The 20,870-nt window shown below is 44.6% G+C and overlaps 1 protein-coding gene across 1 annotated transcript in view; it reads right to left on the bottom strand.

Moving 5' to 3' along the window:
- Positions 1 to 20,870, bottom strand: part of P3H1 (prolyl 3-hydroxylase 1) — a 798,122-nt gene that overhangs the window by 269,055 nt on the left and 508,197 nt on the right. The window contains exons 11-12 of the mRNA XM_044061892.1: positions 6,599 to 6,749; positions 6,212 to 6,329 (exon numbers count right to left, since the gene is read on the bottom strand). Of these exons, the coding sequence (XP_043917827.1) occupies positions 6,212 to 6,329; positions 6,599 to 6,749 (269 nt within the window). The remainder of the gene's footprint in view (positions 1 to 6,211; positions 6,330 to 6,598; positions 6,750 to 20,870) is intronic.

Here is a 20,870-nt window from a genome sequence, read left to right as displayed (position 1 = left end):
TGTAATATTTTCTTAACCTGGTTTTTAGAGAAACAAAAAAGTCTATTTTTAACACCCTGCATTAGTAGACCATGTCCAGAAATACACATCCTGTCAGCATCCACACATGAGGGTCTACTTCTATTCTGCTCATCTGGTTTACTGATGCATTTTCCTGGAATATGATGTAAGATGCTTGAGGGTCAGATCTGACTCCCAGCCATATATTAAACTTTTGTGACCAGCCTGCACAAAGGTAAGAGTGAGCTCCCCCTTGTTTGTGTATTTACTGAATGACTGTTGTACTATTTGTGAGGATATGTAGGGTCCATGGTTATCGTGCCTGTTTCAATGCTTTTATGGCTAAAACTGCAGCCATTATCTCTTTGAGAATTATTTGTTTTTTTCTCTGAGTTGTGTTTATGATACCCAGAATTTTAATTTCCCTGAATGAGTCCCCCTAAGCCACATCTAGGTTGTCTATAGGCAGTACCTGGGTATCCAGGCCTGGATTGATAGAGACCCCTAATTGAGATTCATTTGTTATATCCACTACAAGAGTTCATTCTTGATACAAAACAATAGAAGGACAACAAACTGCATGGAGAGGGTATGCTAACACCATCTGTTCCTCAAGTATCACTGTAGTTTTCTCAAGTGAGGTTTTGCTAAGAGGGCAGACAGCACTGTGAATACTATATAACTCAGGATCCTGAGGTGTTCCCTTGCTATAATTTGATTCTGTTACTGTTTGGAATTGAAAAAGGTGATCAGAAACAGCACTTTCTCTAATGGTGGAATGCTCTTTCAGTGATGCTGTCCAGAAGGGCGCCCAAGATCTGCTAGTATGAAGCTAGCTACGATTTGAGTAGATTCAAAGAGAATCCCAGAGTTTGAAGGCAGGCTGTAGTCAACTGCAGGGGCAACTGTGTCTCCTCTAGGGTGAAGATGTCCTGGTAAAGGTGGGTGTGAATGCCTTTGATCACGGACTGAAGTTAGTCACTTAATAAATACCCTAGGTGTAGCAGAAAAAAACAAAGGATAAGTTGATAAAATGGTAATGGACACCCCCCTGCTCTGAATCGGAAGTAATGGCTTTGTGTCCTGGTATTCTGTATATGGAGGTAGGCATCTTTTCAGAATCAAGGCAATCATGAAAGCCTGAGGGAACAGGGGAGGAACTAGGGCCTGCAAGAATAGCCTTATGTACTTTGACACTCTTAGGAATTTGTTTAGCCTTGATAGGTCTAATATGGACCTTCAAGGATTATCTTTTCTTGGGAAAAGGAAAAATCTCAAGTAGACATCTGTGCCTCCTTCCTGTCCTGGTACTGTCTTTCTATGGCCTCTTGATGTAAAAGTTTGGGTAACACTGGCTTGATAAGTTGCCTTTGTTCTCTGGCTAGCACTTTAACAGGCTTTGTAGCATTTATTGTAGCATGCTTAGGTGCTATCAGCACTGGGTGTTCCTATGCAGTAAGAGCACCAATACTTATTAGTTATGACCACCCCTCTTGGTATGATTGTAGGGCAATTTCCTGTGCTTTCGTCTGCTAACCTGGTGCACTTGGGCATTCTGAGATAGTGTGGCAACTGTCTAATGTACACAGACAACACCCTCCTCTTACCTCCCAACACTCATACCTGTGAGAGATGCACTCATAACACCAAACTGGAATCAGTGCATGCTCCAACCAAGACTGGACTAGCTGGGTCAATAGGAAAATGTCAACACCTGCAATTCACTACACAGAACACACAGCCCTCCAAAACACCAACCATCACAACCCACACATAGAAACACAAACCATGCACCCACCTTCGCGGAGGCTCTCAAGAAAAATTTACCCAAACAACAGAGACTCCCGAGACAGAAATGCACTTGACCACCACAACACAACACCAATGCCAGAACACATACCTCACCACCACAGTGTGCTCCTCAACCCAAGCCCTTAAGGCAAAACACTTTGCCCAATGTACTAATCATAGGAGACTCAGTTGTGAGGCACACTGATGTCCCACTCACTAGGTTGAACAAACAAGGAGAAAGTGACACCCAGTTGTCTATCAGGTGTCAGGATTCACCACATAACACATGCACTCAGGTCACTCTACAACAAGTGCAAATATGACTCAGTCATTGTCCATGTGGGTGTGCATGACCGGAGACATACCTCCCTGTACTACATGAAAAGAGATGTGATGGACCTCTCAGATTATGTGACCCAGGCAGGTATGACCCTAGCCCTCAGCAGTCCTCTACCGTCACCCAGAATGATACCACAATATGAGCAAAAAATGATTGACTTCAATAATTGGCTAAGTTTCTGGTGTCATTCTAAGGGGATCCAGTATCTGTCTGCCTAGGATAACATGATCGACCGACCTCGATGTTCTGCCAGAGATGGTCTGCATCTGTCACCCATGGGATTCAGGATACTGGCTAAGGCTCTTGCCACTCCTATAGTGCCTTTTTTAGGCAGTGTTCCAAAGACCAAAATTCCACCGTAACAGCTACAAACAAATGCAATCTGAGGGTCATACTGCTCAATGCTAGAAGTCTAAATCTCAAGAAGCACTCGTTCGAAGCTCTCCTCAAAATGGAGAATGTCGACATCTGTGCTGGTTTAAAGAGGCAGAAAGCACCCCTGCACTCCCAGGCTACAACTAATTCATTCTATACCTTTTGGCCCCAGAATAAGACCAGAAGCTCCAAAGGCGGTGGTGCCTCCATATTCTTAAAGGATACGCATACCTCTAGACTGGTAGCCCAGCACAATGCATCCAAGATACTTCAGGTACAACTAACACTGGATAAGACGGCAATACAAGTCATAGCCTGCTAGAGAACCCCAAACATGTCCCTAGACTCTCACTCCAAATTCCTAAGCACCCTGGAATCTATCATGGTCCAACCCAATACTCTCATACTGGACAACTTCAACTACACTTCCATCAACTGGGAAAACTATTCAGGTACCAATGTACAGGCCCAACGCTTTCTGGAATTTATCAATTCCAATGCCCTGGACCAGCTCATTCTGACCTCCACTAGAGGAAGCAACATCCTCAACCTGGTTATCACCAACATGGGAGAATGTTGCTCCACACCTATAGTTAATTCCTCCCTGGCTAATTCTGACCACAAACTGATCACCATGGAAATCTCCATCTCACCTTCACCCCACTGCTAAGGTGACCAACCTGAAAAACTTTTCTAAAGTCGACTTTGGGCTCCTAAAAACAGAGGTGGCTAACTTCTTGGCACCCATGCCAATGGAAAATATCTGCATGACTGCCGAATCATACGCCAATGCACTGTACGAGCATGTACGCAAATGCATGGACCTTGCCATACCAAACAGAACTAAGACGCTCTCCTCCAAAAAATGAAGCCAGTCTGGTGGTCCCCAGCCATCAATAAACTCTATAACAGAAGGAAGAAACTGTTGCAGAAAAAAATGAAGTTGCAAGACTGGAAAACCTCCCTTATCAGTCTCAACAAAAAGCTGAGATCCTTTATCAAATCCTCTAAAGCCAGCTATGAAGGCAGAATTAAGGCTGACACCAAAAACAACCACAAAGCCTTCCATTGCTATATCAAAATCCTCAAAGGCAATACCCAGATTTGCTGAGGTATTGCACAATGGCACCTCCTATACTGAGCCAACAGATATAGCCAACATACTGGCCGACAGATTCAGTGCCAACTTTACCCCTCTCTCCCCTTCACGGGCCCTATCACAATACCAGAAGAAAGCCTGGTACCCACCATTTCTGCAGCACAGGTAAAAGCTGCATTGTCCAAAGCCAAGAATACAGCTTTCATGGGACCTGACAATATCCCTGGCTGCATCCTAAATGAGCTACAAAACGAACTGGCACCACATCTGTGTGCCCTGTTCAATCACAGCCTTACCTCAGACAATGCTCCTAATGAATGGTTCACTGCTACAGTCATGCCGGTCTATAAAGGGGGAGCAACTGCAGACCCTGGAAACTATCGCCCCATTAGCCTGACGAGTCTGGTATGCAAAGCTATGGAGTGCATCATCAAGGACCTGCTTAACAAAGACATAGACAATCTCCAAACTTTTGACCCCACACAGTTTGGTTTTGTCAAGGGGAGATCCTGCCTGCTGAACCTGGTTGACTGCTTTGAGGCAGTCGCCAACGCTGTGGATGAGGGTAGGGCAGTGCATACAGCCTACCTCAACCTGGCCAAGGCCTTTGATACCACCCCCCACTCAGGTATCATTGATAAATTCTCCAAACTAGGCATCAATCCTTACATCACTAGGTGGGTTGCAAATTGGCTCACAGACAGGACCCACAGATGGGAAGTTGCAGATTCCAAGTCAGACTGTCGACCAGTCATGAGTGGAGTCCCACAGGGCTCGGTCCTAGGCCCTCTACTGTTTGTCATCTACTTCATAGAAGTCCAGGCCAACTCAAAAGAACTTTGGCTGACCAAGTCTGCTGATGACTGCAAGCTAGGAGTCATTATCAACTCCCCAAGTGATGCAGACGTCCTACAAAAGGGCCTGTCTGAGACCAATGACTGGTGTTGGAACTATGGACTGAAGCTTAAAGCTAAAATAATGCGTTATCATCTATGGGAGCCCACTGAACAATGAAGGGGCCCATAAGAGATCTGGGCACCCAGGTTGACAGCCACCTCACCTTCGACCACCACATTGCCACTGTGGTCAGAAAGTCCTTCTACATGGCACACCTTATAACCAAAGGTTTTGCATCCAGGAAGAAAGAGGTCATCATCCCTGATTAGTCCAATCATCAAACATAACTCCCCATTTGGCATGTACTTGACCAGACACCTACAACAGCTGGAGAGGCCACAAGAGTACCTCACAAAAAGGATCCTAGGCCTTAAACACATGTCCTATATGGACAGACTCAAGAAACTACAGCTGTTCTTAGTCTCTTATCATTTACTTAGAGGAGATCTCTGCTTGACTTATAAAGCAATGTCTGACCCAGCCCTACTTGAAATGCTACACCTAAAGAAATCCCAATCCCCCTGCGCCACACACTCCAGAGATCACAATCTCATTACCACAATGAACAGAACGTGCTGGAGGGACAGGTTCATCTCCCAAAGACCGCCCATACTCTGGAATAAGCTTCCCATTCATGTCAAGCAAAGCACCTCGCTTTCCTTGACGAGTGAATGGGTAACAGAAAGTTCACTCCAGGGATAATTCCAGTTCCCCTATTGGATAGGGGCACTGTGAACTAACATTGGGTGGCACTATGCCTGGGCAATCTTTTTGGCTAGGCTTATAAAGGCTCCAGGGCCACTAGCCTAGCACACACCTATGAACCTATGTCTACAAATGTTAGCTGCTTTATGAACTGGAGACATTATCTCCACATCAGGACTCATATGAACCTAAAATCTTGAGTTATATTTTTGCACTCATTCAGAAATAGCCCCAGATGACTCATTTTTGGAGGTAGGAAAAAAGGAGAGGAATGAAGGAAGGAAGGATCCTGGGAAGAGGTGAGATTTGAGGATTAGGAGAAGACAGGAGCTCTGCTGACTTAAAGCTGTTCGCTTGAGGTGCCTTGGCCATGAAGGACCCAAGGTCCCCCTTTTGTTTATCTGGGTCTATATTAGGTGATCGAAACTTTAGGTAATCAAATACCTAAAGATCAACACCTAAACAGTGAAAGCTGTAAATATCAAGCAGCTACTTCTGCGAATTCTTTCGTAGGAGTAGTGCTAGCCATTAAGGTATCTTCTGATGATGAATATGTGAACTCTAGAGGCTCCTGATCTTTTTATCCTGCACTTCTAATGTCATAACTGCCAAGCCTCTGTAGAATCTGTTGCATGCTTTAGCTGTGATTCATTTTGTCACCTCTTTAAGTAAACACATATTTCAATATACCAACACTGCTTAACACCTGTCCTTGCTTATATTTTGTTGTCTTCTCCAGAAATACCTCTTTTCAGCTTTATCCTTTAGGAATGTATCCATGAGTTACAAATTCCAGTGGAAACAGACCAGTGATTGTTGAAATGGCAACAGTAGTGTATCCTTTCTTCTCCAAGCAGTCATCTTCCCCATGCAACCCTCCAAGGTAAGTCTACAAGTACTCTTTTTCATTTAACTTCTAGGACTTTCTGATCACTGTTACACTACAAAAGAAATGAAACTATTATGTGGCTCTTCTTGCAACACTAAAAGAAATCATACATCACCTGAAGTCTCGTTCTGTATAAGCAGGGGATTCTTTTTTGCAGTCCAAAGCTTCTGAGTTCAAGATACAGTTATCCACATGAACAGGATGGCTGAGGTCACTGCGTGACTCTTGTTTATCTGAAAAGAGACTGGCAGTCATGATGTGATCAGATAGGATACCTCTGAGACAAACAAATGTATGATGCCTCATTTATCCAATGCCCTCTATACAGATGAATGTACCTCTCAGGTAACAATGCACTCATACTCAACGAGAAGTGTGTCAGTGCACCAGTATTGCTTCTGCTACATATTAACATTACAATACAATAAAACGTGACCCTACAACTCATATCCCTGCTTAAACCTAACTAATGATTAATGAGTATAATAAATATCTTGCTTACCTTCAACAGCAACTCGGCAGACTAAGTGAGAGTATGAAAAATATAACGGATTTTCAAGGCGGAAATAGGACTCTACCAGTTTGCGAGCTTTCTCAGTCACGTTGTAATATGACCACGCACTTTTCTGTGGAACCTTTCCTTCCTGCCCCAACTGCAAGAGAAAGAAGGGAATCAGTGTTCTTGGCATAGACCTTTGCATACAGCAACAAAGCATCATTGTCTTGGTTAAAACTGTCATGATTGCAATTCCTCTTTACAATATAGGCAGTGTCCAAAAATCCATTTCACTATTAATAATACCTGTACATAAAAAGTACAGTTGTGTACACTTACCATAAATGTAGATGTCCGAGTGTGTTCACTGTTGCAGTCATCACACTTGAGTTATCTGCCTGCAGGTAGCCCTCAGTCGGCCCGAATACCAGAGTCTTGGGATATCTGCATCGGATGCTGTCACCTCTTCCATGACGCCAGGTCGTCAGGGGTATAAAACATGCAGCCAATGCCATTACATCAGTTTTTCTTGCCCCAGATGTCAGGAGCCCCCAAAATAGGAAGCAATCACATGGTGTGGAACACATCCAGTAAAAAGTAAATACCATTTCCATAAGATATGGCCAAAAAAGAGGATAGGTAGAAAGTATAGAAAAGACAGGGGGCTGGAGGGAGGGTAACCATGACTGCAACAGTGAATACATTCGAACATCTACATTTATGGTAAGTGTACACAACTGTTCTATGTTCTTCGTGTTTCACTGTTGCAGTCATCACACTTGGGTTTATTCCCAAAGCTGAGGAAGGGTGGAGGCAGTCAAGAAGTATTAGGGCTGGCTAGCAGGCCTTGTAAGACTGCTGTGGCAAATCCAGCTCTGGATTTAGAAAAGATAGGTAAGTGGTAATGCTTGGTGAAGGTGTGTACAGAACTCCAGGTTGCAGCTTCCAGGATGTCCCTGGTAGGGACTCCCCTGAGAAATGCTGTAGAGGTTGAGGTAGCCCTAGTGGAATGAGGTCTGATCCCCTGTGGGGTAGGTTTTCCATGGTGTTTTTAGCAGAAATGTATGCAGTGTGCGATCCATTTAGAAATGGTTTGCTTTGAAATGGCCTTGCCCTCTGCCCCTGTAGCAAAGCTGACTAGCAGCTGGTCAGATTTTCTGAAAGGTTTAGTCCTGTCAAGGTAGAACCTGAGCTGTCTGTGCACGTCCAAGGAGTGCAGGATCCTTTCCCCTTTATTCTGACGATTAGGAAAAAAGGTTGGTAAATCGATGGATTGGTTTAAAGCCACACTGGATACCACCTTGGGCATAAATTATGGGTTAGTCCTGAGGGAAACCCTGTCCACATGGAAGATAATGAAGGGTTCCACAGCCATAAAAGCCTGTAACTCAGACACTCTTCCTGCTGAAGTGATGGCTAGAAGTAAAGCTGTTTTCTGAGAGGAATTTTAATTCTGCTGTAGCAGCAGGCTTAAAAGGGGGGAGTGTGAGCTTCTCTAGTAGAAAGTTAAGGTTCCAGGCAGGAGTGGGAGCTCTCCTTGGGGGTCTTAAATTGTTAACTCCTCTCAGGAACTGTTTGTTCAGAGGGTGAGAGAAGAGGGGTCGGCTCACTATTGTAATGAGCTGAGATGGCAGAGGCATGAATTTTAATTGATGAGAAGGATAGGCCTTTGTGGAGCAGCTCTGCTAGATAATCTAGGGTTTGAGGTAAGGTGGGCATGGCTGTGTCCTTTCCTTGAGACTGGCTCCAAGAATTGTATCTTTTCCATTTTTCTGAATAGGATTTCCTAGTACTAGGCCTCCTGGCTTCAAGGATAACATCCAGCAACTGTTTTCTGAGGGTTGCTGGTGATGTATTCAGGGAATAAGCCAGGCTGCCAAGTTCAGGGTTTGCAGCTGAAGATGCAAAATCTGTCCCTCCTGCTGGGACAGCAGAGAGGGGATCTGATGTAGGTGCCATGGTGGCACTGCTGTCAGACTGCATAGGAGTGGGTGCCAGTGCTGGCGTAGCCAGTCTGGTGCAATAAGGATTGCCCTTGGCCTGTTCTGTTTGATCTTGAGTAGTACTTTTGAAAGGTGGGGCAGAGGGGGAAAGGCATAGATTGAGAGGTTTTCCCATATAAAGGATAGGGCATCCACTTTCCATGCCTGGCTGTGGGGATTTCTGGTGCAAAATTTGCTCAGTTGATGGTTTTTGGGGGAAGCAAATAGGTCCACCTCTGGTGTCCCCCACCTGTGTATTAGAAGTTTGAATGAGCTGGGCTCCAGTTTCCACTTGTGTGGGTCCATTACATTTCTGCTCAAGTCGTCTGCCAGTGAATTTTGTTTGTCTGGCATGAACTGAGCTTGCAGGTGCACTTGATTGCTCAAGGCTGTGTTCCACAGAGCCATGGCTAACCTGCAGAGTGGGTAGGAATGAGTTCCCCCTGCTTGTTTATGTACCACATAACTGTGCTGTTGTCTATCTTTATCAAGAGTTGTCCTGGCAGTATAAGGTATTTGAAGGCTGTCAGTGCATTCTGTACAACTAACATTTATTTTCGATTGATATGCAGGTGAATTTGTTCTGGGCTTCATTTGCCTTGAATGCATTTGCCTGCCATGTGAGCCCCCCATGCACAGTCTGATGTGTCTGTTGTCAAAGTTTGGGCAGCGGGGTGTTGAGTGAAAGGGAGTCCCTTGTTGTGGTTGCAAGCATCTGCCCACCAAAGCAACTCTGTCCTTAGGCAAGGAATGATAGGAATCACTGTTTCCAGGTCCTGAGAATGTTGACACCAGAGACTTTTTAAGTTCCACTGAAGTTTCCTCATATGCAGTCTTGCATATGGAATTAGTAGAATGCATGAGGCCATGAACCCTAGGGCTTGCAGCATTTTTCTTGCAGATAGATGGGTTTGGGTGGCCAGTAGTTTGAAGTAATTTGTCAAATAAACCTGCTTTTCTGGAGTGTTCAAGCTTGCTCCCAGGAATACAATCTTTTGGCTGGGTACCAGATGTGATTTATTTTCATTGATGGTATACCCCAGAGAAAGTACAGTTTTGTACCTACCGTAAATGTAGATGTCCGATAGGTATGCATCTGCAGTCATAACATATGGGTTGTCCTGCCTCAGGCAGCCCTTCGGTCAGCCGGATTCCAAAGTCTGAGTCTGGCCTCGGCTGATGTCGCACTTTCCCCGACGTCAGAGCGTCTGGGGTATAAAAGCATCAGCCGACGCCATTTTCCTAAGTGTTTCTTGCCCCAGATGCCAGGTGCCCTCTAGGAAGGCCAAATTTGGAGGAATGCAATAACATTCCAAACATTTTCCAAAAAATATATACATATACATACAAACAAATACACCATAATAGATCCCCCAGCTAGCTAATGGAGGGGTAAGTACCCTAGGAATACCACAGAGGGGAAGGAGGGAGGGTAAACCTGACTGCAGATGCATACCTATCGGACATCTACATTTATGGTAGGTACAAAACTGTACTATGTCCTTCAAGGATGCATCTGCAGTCATAACATATGGGTAGAATACCATAGCCAATCTGGGGGAGGAGGTACTAAGAAAAGGATGGTGTAGTTAAGATACCCTGCAGGACTGCTGTAGCAAAACCCGCTCTGGATCTGGAGTATAAAGGTAAATTGTAATGTTTGGCAAATGTATGCACAGAGCTCCATGTAGCATCTTCTAAAATGTCCTTGGTAGCCACCCCTCTTAGGAAGGCTGTAGTGGTGGCTGTGGCCCTCGTGGAATGAGGCCTGATGTTTGCAGGAACTGTCTTTCCCTGAAAAGAGTAACAAAATCAAATGCAATTTCCTATCCACTTTGAAATTGTCTGTTTGGAAATTGCTTTTCCTTGTACCCCAGCAGCATATGCTACAAGGAGTTGGTCAGTCTTTCTGTAACTTTTAGTTCTGTCCAAGTAGTAGTGTAGTTGTCTGTGTATATCCAGAGTGTGTAGTTTTTCCCCTCTATTTTGTGGATTTGGGAAGAATGTAGGCAAGTGAATAGCTTGGTTCAGGGATACCCTAGATACCACCTTTGGCATAAAAGTAGGATTGGTTCTTAGTGAAACTCTGTCCTGATGGAAGATAAGAAATGGCTGTACTGCCATTAAAGCTTGTAACTCAGATACTCTTCTTGCTGAAGTTATGGCCAGAAGGAATGCAGTTTTCCAATACAGAAACTGTAGATCCGCTGATGCTGCTGGTTCAAAGGGAGGAAGTGTTAGTTTCTCCAGCACAAAGTTGAGATCCCAAATAGGTAAAGGGGGTTTCCTTGGAGGATTGATGTTTTTGATTCCTCTCAGAAATTGCCTGAGAAGGGGGTGCGAGAAGATAGGTGGATCAACATTGTATTCTGCTGAAATTGCTGAGGCATGAATCTTAATGGAAGAATAGGACAGGCCATTGTGGAACAATTCTGCTAAGTATTCCAGAATACGTGTCATGCTCACCACTGTCACATCTAAGCCTTTTGTTGTGTTCCAAATGAGAAATCTTTTCCATTTTGCTGAGTATGTCTTCCTTGTGGAAGGCCGCGAGCTTCCATAATAATGTCCTTTACTCTCTGTGATAAGTTATTTTGAGGGGCATTTATGGAATTTTCCAGGCAGTTAGCTGCAATGTTTTCAAGTTGGGATGCATGATCTTGAAATTGTTCTGCGTCAGAAGAAGAGGCCATAGGGGGAGAGGCCATGGTTTCGTCTGTGACATGCTCCTCAATAGTGGGTACCAGTGCTGCCTTGGCCAGTCTGGAGCTATCAGAATCACTCTTGGCTGTTCTGCCCTGATCTTCAGTAAAACCTTGGACATTAATGGGAGAGGTGGGAAGGCATATACTTTTAGAGCTTTCCAGCTGAAAGAGAGAGAGTCCACCCTCCAAGCTTGTGGGTGGTATGTCCTTGAGCAGAATGTCTTCAGTTGATGATTGTGGGATGAGGCGAACAGATCTATCTCCGGCTTTCCCCATGCTTTTGTTATGAGTAGAAAGATGTCTGGGTGCAGCATCCATTCGTGTGCATCCATGGTAGTTCTGCTTAAGCTGTCTGCCAGTGCATTTTCTTTCCCTGGCACGAACTGGGACTGTAGTTGGATATTGAGTTTCAGGCATAGTTCCCATAGATTCATAGCCAGCCTGCATAGAGGGTAGGAATGCGTGCCTCCCTGCTTGTTTATGTACCACATGACCGTGGTGTTGTCTGTCCTTATTAACAGGTGGCCTTGATGGAGGAAAGGTTTGAAGGCCTCGATTGCGTGTATCACTGCCAGCATTTCCTTTTGGTTTATGTGCATGCGCAGCTGCCCTTGAGACCATAGGCCTTGGATACATTTGCTCTCCATGTGTGCTCCCCATCCTCGGTCTGAAGCATCCGTGGTGATGGTTTGTTTTGTTTTTGGTTTGTTGAAAGGCAACCCTCTGTTGGACTGGCAGGCTTGAGCCCACCACAGGAATTCCTTTTGAACAAAGTTTCCAAACTGTGACTGTGCTGAGACCATACACTCCTTAGGTACCATTGTAATTTTCTCATATGCAGCCTGGCTTGTGGAATCAGAATTATGCAGGATGCCATGTAACCCAGGGCCTGCAGGATTTTCCTTGCAGTTAGCTGAGTTTGTCTTGTCAGATTCATGAAGTAATCCGGAAGTTGTTTTTGTTTTTCTTCTGTGAGAAAGGCCATTTGGGTGGTTGTGTCTAGATCTGCACCCAAAAAGGTTATCCTTTGTGATGGAACAAGTCTTGATTTTTAGATGTTGACTGTGTATCCCAAGGCCTGTAGTAGGTGGATGGCATAGGCCAAGTCCTTTATCAAATTTTTCTTGTTGTCCGCTTGTATAAGGCAGTCGTCCAGACATGGGTAGATTTGAATCCCCTGAAGTCTGCAGTGTGCAATTACTGATGCCAGGCATTTTGTGAATACTCTGGGCGCAGTAGATAAGCCAAAGGGCAATGCTGAGAATTGATAATGCTCTGATCCTGCAAGAAATCTGAGGTGTCTTCTGCAACTTTGTCGAATAGGGACATGCAGGTATGCCTCCTTGAGATCTAGAGTCACCAGCCAAGACTCCTTGCCCAGCATGGGAAGAAGTTGCTGTAGGGTCAGCATCTTGAATTTTGGCACAATGAGGTAAGTATTCAGTGCGGACAGGTCAAGAATAGGCCTCCATTGATTTTCTTTTCTTGGAACAAGGAATAATCTGGAGTAGAATCCTTGGCCTTGTTCTGAAAGAGGTACCTTTTCTATGGCTTTCATTTGAATTAAGTTGTTGATCTGCTTTAAAGCCTCTGCCCTCTGATTTGGTGGCAGGTTTGGCATTCCGTTTCTTCTTGGCAAAGTGTGGAAGTGGAACCTGTATCCTTGTCTATTATTTGCAGTGTCCATGTGTCCCTTGTAATATAATGCCAGTTTTTTGAGAATAAAGAAAGCTTTCCGCCCAATGGTGCTTCCAATTGTGCCCTGGTAGGCGGAATCAAAGAAAAGTCATTGAGTCTGTCCAGGTGTAGTAGTTGTTGTTGCTGTTGCTGCACTACCTCTCTGGTTGGTAGGCTGCCACTGACGGCCTCTGTAGGAGCCTCTAGCTTGCCCTCTACCTCTGGGATGCCTGTTCCTGCCTCTCTGGGATCTGTCCGAGTCTGGAAAGGACCAATTCTTAGTAGGCCAGTTTCTGCTGAATCTCGGTGGTTGTACTTGCAGAAAGTCCTTAACTGTTTGCACAGATTTTGCCTTTTCTTCAAACTTCTTTAAGACCTCCTGAGCCGAGGAGCCAAATAATTTTTGTTTTTCCATTGGAGCATCCAGGAGTTTAGCTTTAACATGGTCTGGCAAAGATTGTTCCTTCAGCCAGGCATGCCTACAAATAACTGCCCCAGTCATAGCTGACCTACATGAAGCTTCCAGTGCATCATAACCACACTGCAAAAAATGATTACTAACCTGCTGTGAGTTGTGTACCAGATCCTGAAGGGATTTACGGTCAAGGGGTTCAGAAGAAGAAAGCTTCTTATTCAATTCATCTAACAAATACTCTTGGTACTGTATCATATGAAATTGACAATTTAATGCCATCACGGAAAGAGTTGCAGAAGTATATACCTTCTTTCCCCATCTCTCTAAAGCTCTAGACTCCCTTTCAGAAGGTAGAGGATTTTTGGCAGTGGCAGCTGCAACCCCTTTAGGGCCCTGAGAAATAGTATCTGGGTCTGCAGAATGGGCCTTATACAGATGTAAATGAGAATCCGGGACCCTGTAGTATCTATCAGGTTTGGCAGGTGCCAGAGGGAGAGTATCAGGGGCTGTACTAACATCATTGTACACATCATCAATAACATTCAAAACAGGAGGTATAGCTAAGGGCCTATGCTGAGGTAAATGCAAAAAGGTCCTTAATCTCTTTCTAGAATCAGAAAATTCCTGACCCTGCCATTGAAAATGCTCTCTCATGTAGTGTAGTGTCTCAACAAAAGAAAACTCTTCAGGAGGGGAGGCCGAAGGGATAGATTCTTCAGCATCAGAATCCTCGTAGGCTGAATAAGCCTCCTCCTGGTGATCTGACAACTCAGATCCATCCGTAGACTCATCTGAAGAGTGTTGGTCAGAGGGCTCAGTCCTGGGCCTTTTGTCTGGTGGTGGGTGAGAGCCCCTGTCCGGGTGAGGCTGAGATCCTCTAATTAAAGAAATAAGATCCTCTGCAAGGCTGAGGATCTGAGAACTAGAAGAAGGTCTCTGAGAGGTAGTCTTGGGAGGCAAAGCTTTAGAAAGTTTAGCAGCTTTAGCCCTGGAAAAAGCCTTAATGGACATGGAAGCAGGGGGTCTAGCTGCCCCATGTGCAGGAGTAGATTTGTCCAAAGGTATGGTGTCGGACATTTCCTGGACACTGGTTTTGGTAGGTAGCTCAGTAGCCGACTCAGCCGGGGCCTCCAGGGCCGCGGTGGTCGGTTGAGTGGATTCGGTTAAAGGAAGTTCCGAGGACTCGGTTTCGGCCGAAACCGAGACACTCGCGGTAGGCCTTACCGTGGTTTCAGCCGAAACCGCGGGCCGCGAGTGTCGGTCCTTGTCCTTCTGTTTTTTCACCAGTTGCGGTGTCGGAGTCTCCGACGGCATCTTATATGCAAAATTAGTCCCAAAGAATTCCTCTGCAAACTCCAACCGACGTCTAAGAGTTCGTCGGTTGAAGGAAGCACAGGCTGAACAGGCCGAGGCGTCGTGGTCTGGGCCTAAGCAAGGGAGGCAGTCAGAGTGGAAATCCTTATGAGGTATTTGTTTCCCACAAGTTAAACAATTATTTACTTTATCTGACATCAGCTGAGGCAAGAAAGAGTCCCCAACGGGGTACTTAGCTTTTTCGAAGTCTTCGGTAGCTGAATCACAGGATCTGACCGACCGGCACTTGCGAACTGCTTCTGCTTCGGGCACCGCGCGGCAAGAAAGACTGAGGAAAATGGCGTTGGCTGATGCTTTTATACCCCAAAAGCTCTGACGTCGGGGAAAGTGCGACATCAGCCGAGGCCAGACCCAGACTTTGGAATCCGGCCGACCGAAGGGCTGCCTGAGGCAGGACAACCCATATGTTATGACTGCAGATGCATCCTTGAAGGACATGTTATGAGTCTCTTTACAAATGTCAGGTGCTGAAGTAACAATTCCTGACTGTCCGCCTGAATCGGGCAATCATCCAAGTATGGGTAAATTTGAATATTTCTCTGCCTGCGGTATGCAATGGCTGGAGCCAGGCACTTTGCAAATACCCTGGGTGCAGTAGATAAGCCAAAGGGAAGTGCAGAGAATTGATAGTGCATAGAGCCTGCCCTGAAACGTAGATATTTCCTGCAAGATTCCCTTATGGGGATGTGCAGATAAGCTTCTTCTAAGTCTAGGGTGGCTCGCCAGGAGTCCTTGGCTAGCATAGGAAGCAGCTGCTGGAGTGTAAGCATTTTGAATTTTGGTACCACCAGGAAGGTGTTGAGAGTTGACAGATCCAGAATAGGGCGCCAAGAGTTCTCTTTTTCTGGGCACCAGGAACAGTCTGGAGTAGAAACCCTGTCCCCTTTGCTCTTTTGTAACAGGTTGAATAGCCCTGACACTGAGAAGAGAAAGTACTTGCTTTTGAGCCTCTGCCCACTGGTTTGGAGGAAACCCTGGCACTCCGCTTGCGGTTGGCAGTGAGGGAAAGCAGAATCTGTATCCCTGGGATACAATTTTAAGACCCATCGGTCCTGGGTAATATACTCCCAGTTTTTTGCATGCAGGGTGAGTTTTCCTCCTGGGGTGCAAGTACTTGGGCATGGCTGGGAAGGATGAAGGACAAGTCATTGTGAACTTTTTCTATAAGGGGGTGGCTTACCACTCCCTGTTTTTGAGGAGGGAGCACTCCATTGTTTAGATCTGTGCATACCCTGAGACTGTATTCTTTGTGGTCTGCTGCACCAGGGTTTGGGCTGAGAAGGTCTGGGAGGGACTGGAAATGACCAGTTTTTTGAAGGCCAATGCCTACTGAATCTAGGTGGCTGTACCTGTAAGAAATCTTTAACAGTTTGCATAGATTTAGCTTTTTCCTCCATCTTTTTAAGAACTTCTTCTGCTTCTGAACCAAACAAACATTCTTGGTTTAATGAAGCATCTAGCAATTTTGCTTTGACATGGTCTGGCAAGATTTGTTCCTTCAGCCAGGCATGCCTTCTCAGAAGAGACCTAGTGACAGCCGCCCTGCAAGATGCTTCTAAGGCATCAAAACCACACTGCAAAGTATGTTTACCAACTTGGTTTTCAGAATGCATTAAGTCTTGTAAGCCTTTATTTTCTGCACAATCAGGAATCAACAACATTTTTTGTTTAATTAGTTCCATAATACGTTGCTGGTACTTCAACATGAAAAAGTGGCAATTTAAATCCCTGATGGCAAGAGCTACAGAAGTATACACCTTCTTACCTCATTTGTCTAGAGCCCTAGAATCCCTGTCCGAAGGGGTAGGGTTTTTGGCTGTAGTAGCCTTAATACCTTTCGGTCCCTGGGAAATGGTTTCTGTATCCACAGTGGGATTTTTAAAGAGAAATTTGTGAGAGTCAGGTACTCTGTAGTACCTGTTAGGCTTTCTAGGAGCTGGTGGTAAAGTATCAGGGGTAAGACTGGATTCCATGAAGACATCATCTACAATATCCAGGACAGGGGGTATAGCTAGGGGCCTATGCTGAGGCAAGTCTAAAAATTCCCTGAGTCTCTTTTTGGACTGTGGGTAGTCCTGGCATTCCCAGCAGAAATGCTCTCTTCGGGTATGCAAGGTTTCACTGAAAGAAAAGTCCTCTGGGGGGGAGGCAGAGGGAATGGAATACTCTGCATCTGAATCCTCATAGGTAGATAAAGTTATGTCCTGTTAATCACAGGGGTCAGAGTCATCGGACTCATGGTCTGTAGAATCAGAAGGAAAATCAATTCTTTGTCTTTTAGAGGGGGAAGGCTGGCTTCCCCTAATTAAAGTAATAAGGTCTTCAGCCATTCTAAGCATTTGTTTCTGTGGCATGAGAGCTTGAGAATGCACCTTGGTCATCAGTTTCCTAGGTGTAGTGTGAACTCTGGGGCTGAGAAATTCAGTAGATTTAGTCATTAACGAAGTAGTTGGTTTAATACAAACACTGGAAGGTCTGAATACACCCTCAGAAGCTGGTGCCTGCACAACGGCTCTGGACCCATCCAAGGTAGAGACATCCGGAGGTTCCATAGTCGAAGAAGCATCTTGTGGCCTACCGGACTCCGAATGGGTCTCAGTAGAGGCCTACAAATCTGTAGAAGTGGGTAACAGGGGCTGCAAAAGCGCCTCACTGAGTACCGGCGGACTGGTGACTAGCTTAACAGAAGTGTCGGCAGCGGTTTTGGACCTATGAGGTCTGTCTCTGTCTTTAACCTTGCATTTTTTTGAAAGAGCAGTAGTTGGATGGCTTACAGAAGCCATTTTGGAATAAGGAGAACGAGAGCGAAAGAATTTAGAGACAAAAACAGCCCGATGATGAATAGTTTGGACGTTGAACAAGGCACAAAACCGACAATGAGGGACGTCGTGGTCTGGACCTAGGTGACACAATAAGAATGAAAATCTCTGTGAGGTATTTGCTTTCCACAGGCAAGACAATTGTTAACTTTTTCTGACATCGGTTAGAGCAAGAAAAAAGGATCCCCAATGGGGTACTTAGTTTTAGAAGACTTCAGGTTTGAAACACGAAAAATGAAAATTTCAGGTAGTGGCTGACAGGCACTTGCGAACTGCTTCTGCTTCGGGCTCCCGCACGGCAAGAAAAGCTGATGTAATGGTGTCAGCTGCATGTTTTATACCCCTGATGACCTGACATCATGGAAGAGGTGACAGCATCAGATGCAGAAATCCCAAGACTCTGATATTCGGGCTGACTGAGGGCTACCTGCAGGCAGATAACCCAAGTGTGATAACTGAAACAGTGAAACACGAAGAACATCACCAGGTCAAGCTTAACATCCACTTACACTCTATGCATGTGAAACAATCCAAACGCTGCACCTTACAAAATGATTCAAACTAGGAAGAAGTTCCTGCAGATCTACCTGAACTGATCACCTCTGATCACATCATGATTGCCAGTCAGTGTGGCATCCATGGTACCTTTAGCTATCAGAATAGGCAAATTTCCTTTAGGTATGACTGTCATCATAAAGATGCAACTTCATTCTTACAACTAGTTTTTCAATTAATTCTAAAGTGTACTAGGACAGAATCTGACAGAATGGCAACAGAACTAGATCCAGCTTTTAAACTGCATCCAAAAAAGAAAATCTTTCAGTAATCTCTGCAATATATGATGTTCCTAAAATCATACAAATTGTATCAAGACAAGCAGATTAGCTACTGCAAAAGTACAGTCAGGAAAACATTTCAGGTCTGAATTATCACAGACAAGTGCACTTTTCATAGATGCTAACAAATCATTCCTAGAATACAATAAATCGTTAAACTGTCAAATACACCCAATTTCTAACAAGCCAGTTACAGGCAGAGGCACACTTTTTTTCCTATAGGTTCATAGGTGGTTATTAGGCTATTGACCGGAAGTCTTTATAATCCTAGCCATGTGTACCTAGTATAATACTAAAGGAAACCCAATATGAAGGATCTTGCCTAAACTCAAGATCTTAGTTAGCAATGACTGCCCATATCTAGGAGGGTCATAGGTGAAATCCTCGGCAAGAATTTACGGTTTCCCATCCAGTCATCCAGGCTACATTTAAACAAGATCACGGAAGGGTTCTGTTTGATGTGAACTGGTAGCATATTTCAGAGGAGTGGCAACCTCTGAGAGACATATCTGTCTCTCCAGCAGGTCCTATTTATGTCACAGGCCAGGTTAATGTCCCTGGAGTAGATGACCCTTGTCCCATTTGACTTGTGGATGTGCAGCATTTCCATTAGGTTTGGATCCAAGATTGCTGTGTAGACCAGGCACAAGTCTTCTCTAAGTTGTCTGTACGCTACTGAATACAGTGACAGTGACTTCAGTCTGCCAGTGTATGACATGTGCTAGAGTCCCTGAATTTTCTTGGTTAGAAATCTCTGAGGTTTCTCAAGTTGCTGCAGGTGCCTGATAAGGGACACACCAAAGGGAGCACTGTGCTCAATTACTGGCCTGATGAGAGTTAAATACAGAGGAGTTATTACCTCTTTTGTTCTTGAGGCAATGCCTTTGCTAATGAGGTGTGCAATGTAGAATGCCTTCCTTATCACAACAGACACATGGTGGTCAAAGTTTAGGTTACAATCAACCCGCATTCCCAAGTCCTCACTACTGAGTTGTTACTTAGGGTATTCTTATTTATATGATAGTCTGCAGGGATATCGTTTTTACCAAAGGGGATGATAATGCATTTTTTATAACGGAGTTTGAGTCCATGACTTTGGCATCAATCATTTGTTTATGCAAGTCTCTCTTGAAGTATATTGATATCATTTGGGGCTTCACTGATTGCACCTAATTTGCAGTCATCAGCAAAATGCAAACAGCCACAGCCTCTCTAATTTGGCCTGAACGTCTGAGAAGTATATTCCAAACAATGGAGGCTAGGCACTGACCCCTGTGGAACCCCACTTGGTTACAGGTCTGATGGCTGAGATAAAGTCCCCAAGTTTGACCGAGTGTGACCTGTCGGTGAGCCAGTTTGCAACTCACCTGACATGAGGGCTGATATTCGACTTGGAGAGTTTATCAATGATGCCTGAATGTGGGATTGTGTTGAAGGCCTTGGCTAAGTCAGGGTAGGCTGTATGCACAGATTTGCCTTTGTCTATGGCTCTGGTGACATTTTTAAGGATGTCCATCAGGTTTAATAGGCATGACCTGCCTTTGACAAAACCAAACTGTATCGGATCAAGAGTTTGGAGATCACCTATATCCTTATAAGGTCCATGATGATTCGTTCCATGGCCTTACAGATAAGGATGGTTAAGCTTATGGGTCTGTAATTCCCAGAGTCTGTTGCTGTAACCCTTTATAAAGGGGGATGACAGTTGCTGTTTCCATTCAGCAGGGACAAAACCAGTACTCAGGCTGTGGTTGAAGATAGTACCTAATGGAGTTGCTAACTCATTTTTTTAGACCATTTAAAATGCAAGCTGGGATGCCATCCTGTCCTACTAAGGCTATACTTTTGGCCTAGGAGAGAGCATTAATGACTTGCTCTTTGGAGATGCAAGGTGGGGCAGATGTTGAGGAAATGCTTTGTGGAATGTTTGGAGGGGACGTGGGGTGAAATTTTCACCAAACCTGCCAGCTAATAGGTTAGCTATTTTGTAAATATTAGAAAAGCGTTGCACCACAAGTATTAGTATTTCATCTCAGTATTCAAAACTTGCTAAACAACCAAAATGGTGAAAAGACAGCTTCAAAACAACAGCTTCAATAACAGGCTTTTACCATGTTGAATCCACAATATATGAAATATAGAGCTTTGCTGTTATAAAAGTCAAATGGTGTTGTAATTCCACAGCTTTAAAACGTGGATGTCATAAAAACAGAAAAAACAAACATAAAAGTGAAGAACCCTTCTGATGTAAACAATGGACAAGCGTTTTCAGCTTTTTCAAGCCTTCTTCAGATCTTTTGGATCTGAAGAAGGCTTGAAAAAGCTGAAAGCGCTTATCCATTGTTACAACACCATCTGACTTTTACAACAGCAAAGCTCTATATTTCATATATTGTGGATTCAACATGGTAAAAGCCTGTTATTGAAGCTGTTGTTTTGAAGCTGCCTTTTCACCATTTTGGTTGTTTAG

The sequence above is a fragment of the Protopterus annectens genome, chromosome 2.part0 (genome assembly GCF_019279795.1).
Source record: "Protopterus annectens isolate FY-2018-M chromosome 2.part0, PAN1.0, whole genome shotgun sequence".
Taxonomy (NCBI): Eukaryota; Metazoa; Chordata; order Ceratodontiformes; family Protopteridae; genus Protopterus; species Protopterus annectens.
This window is presented reverse-complemented; position numbering and strand designations above follow the sequence as displayed.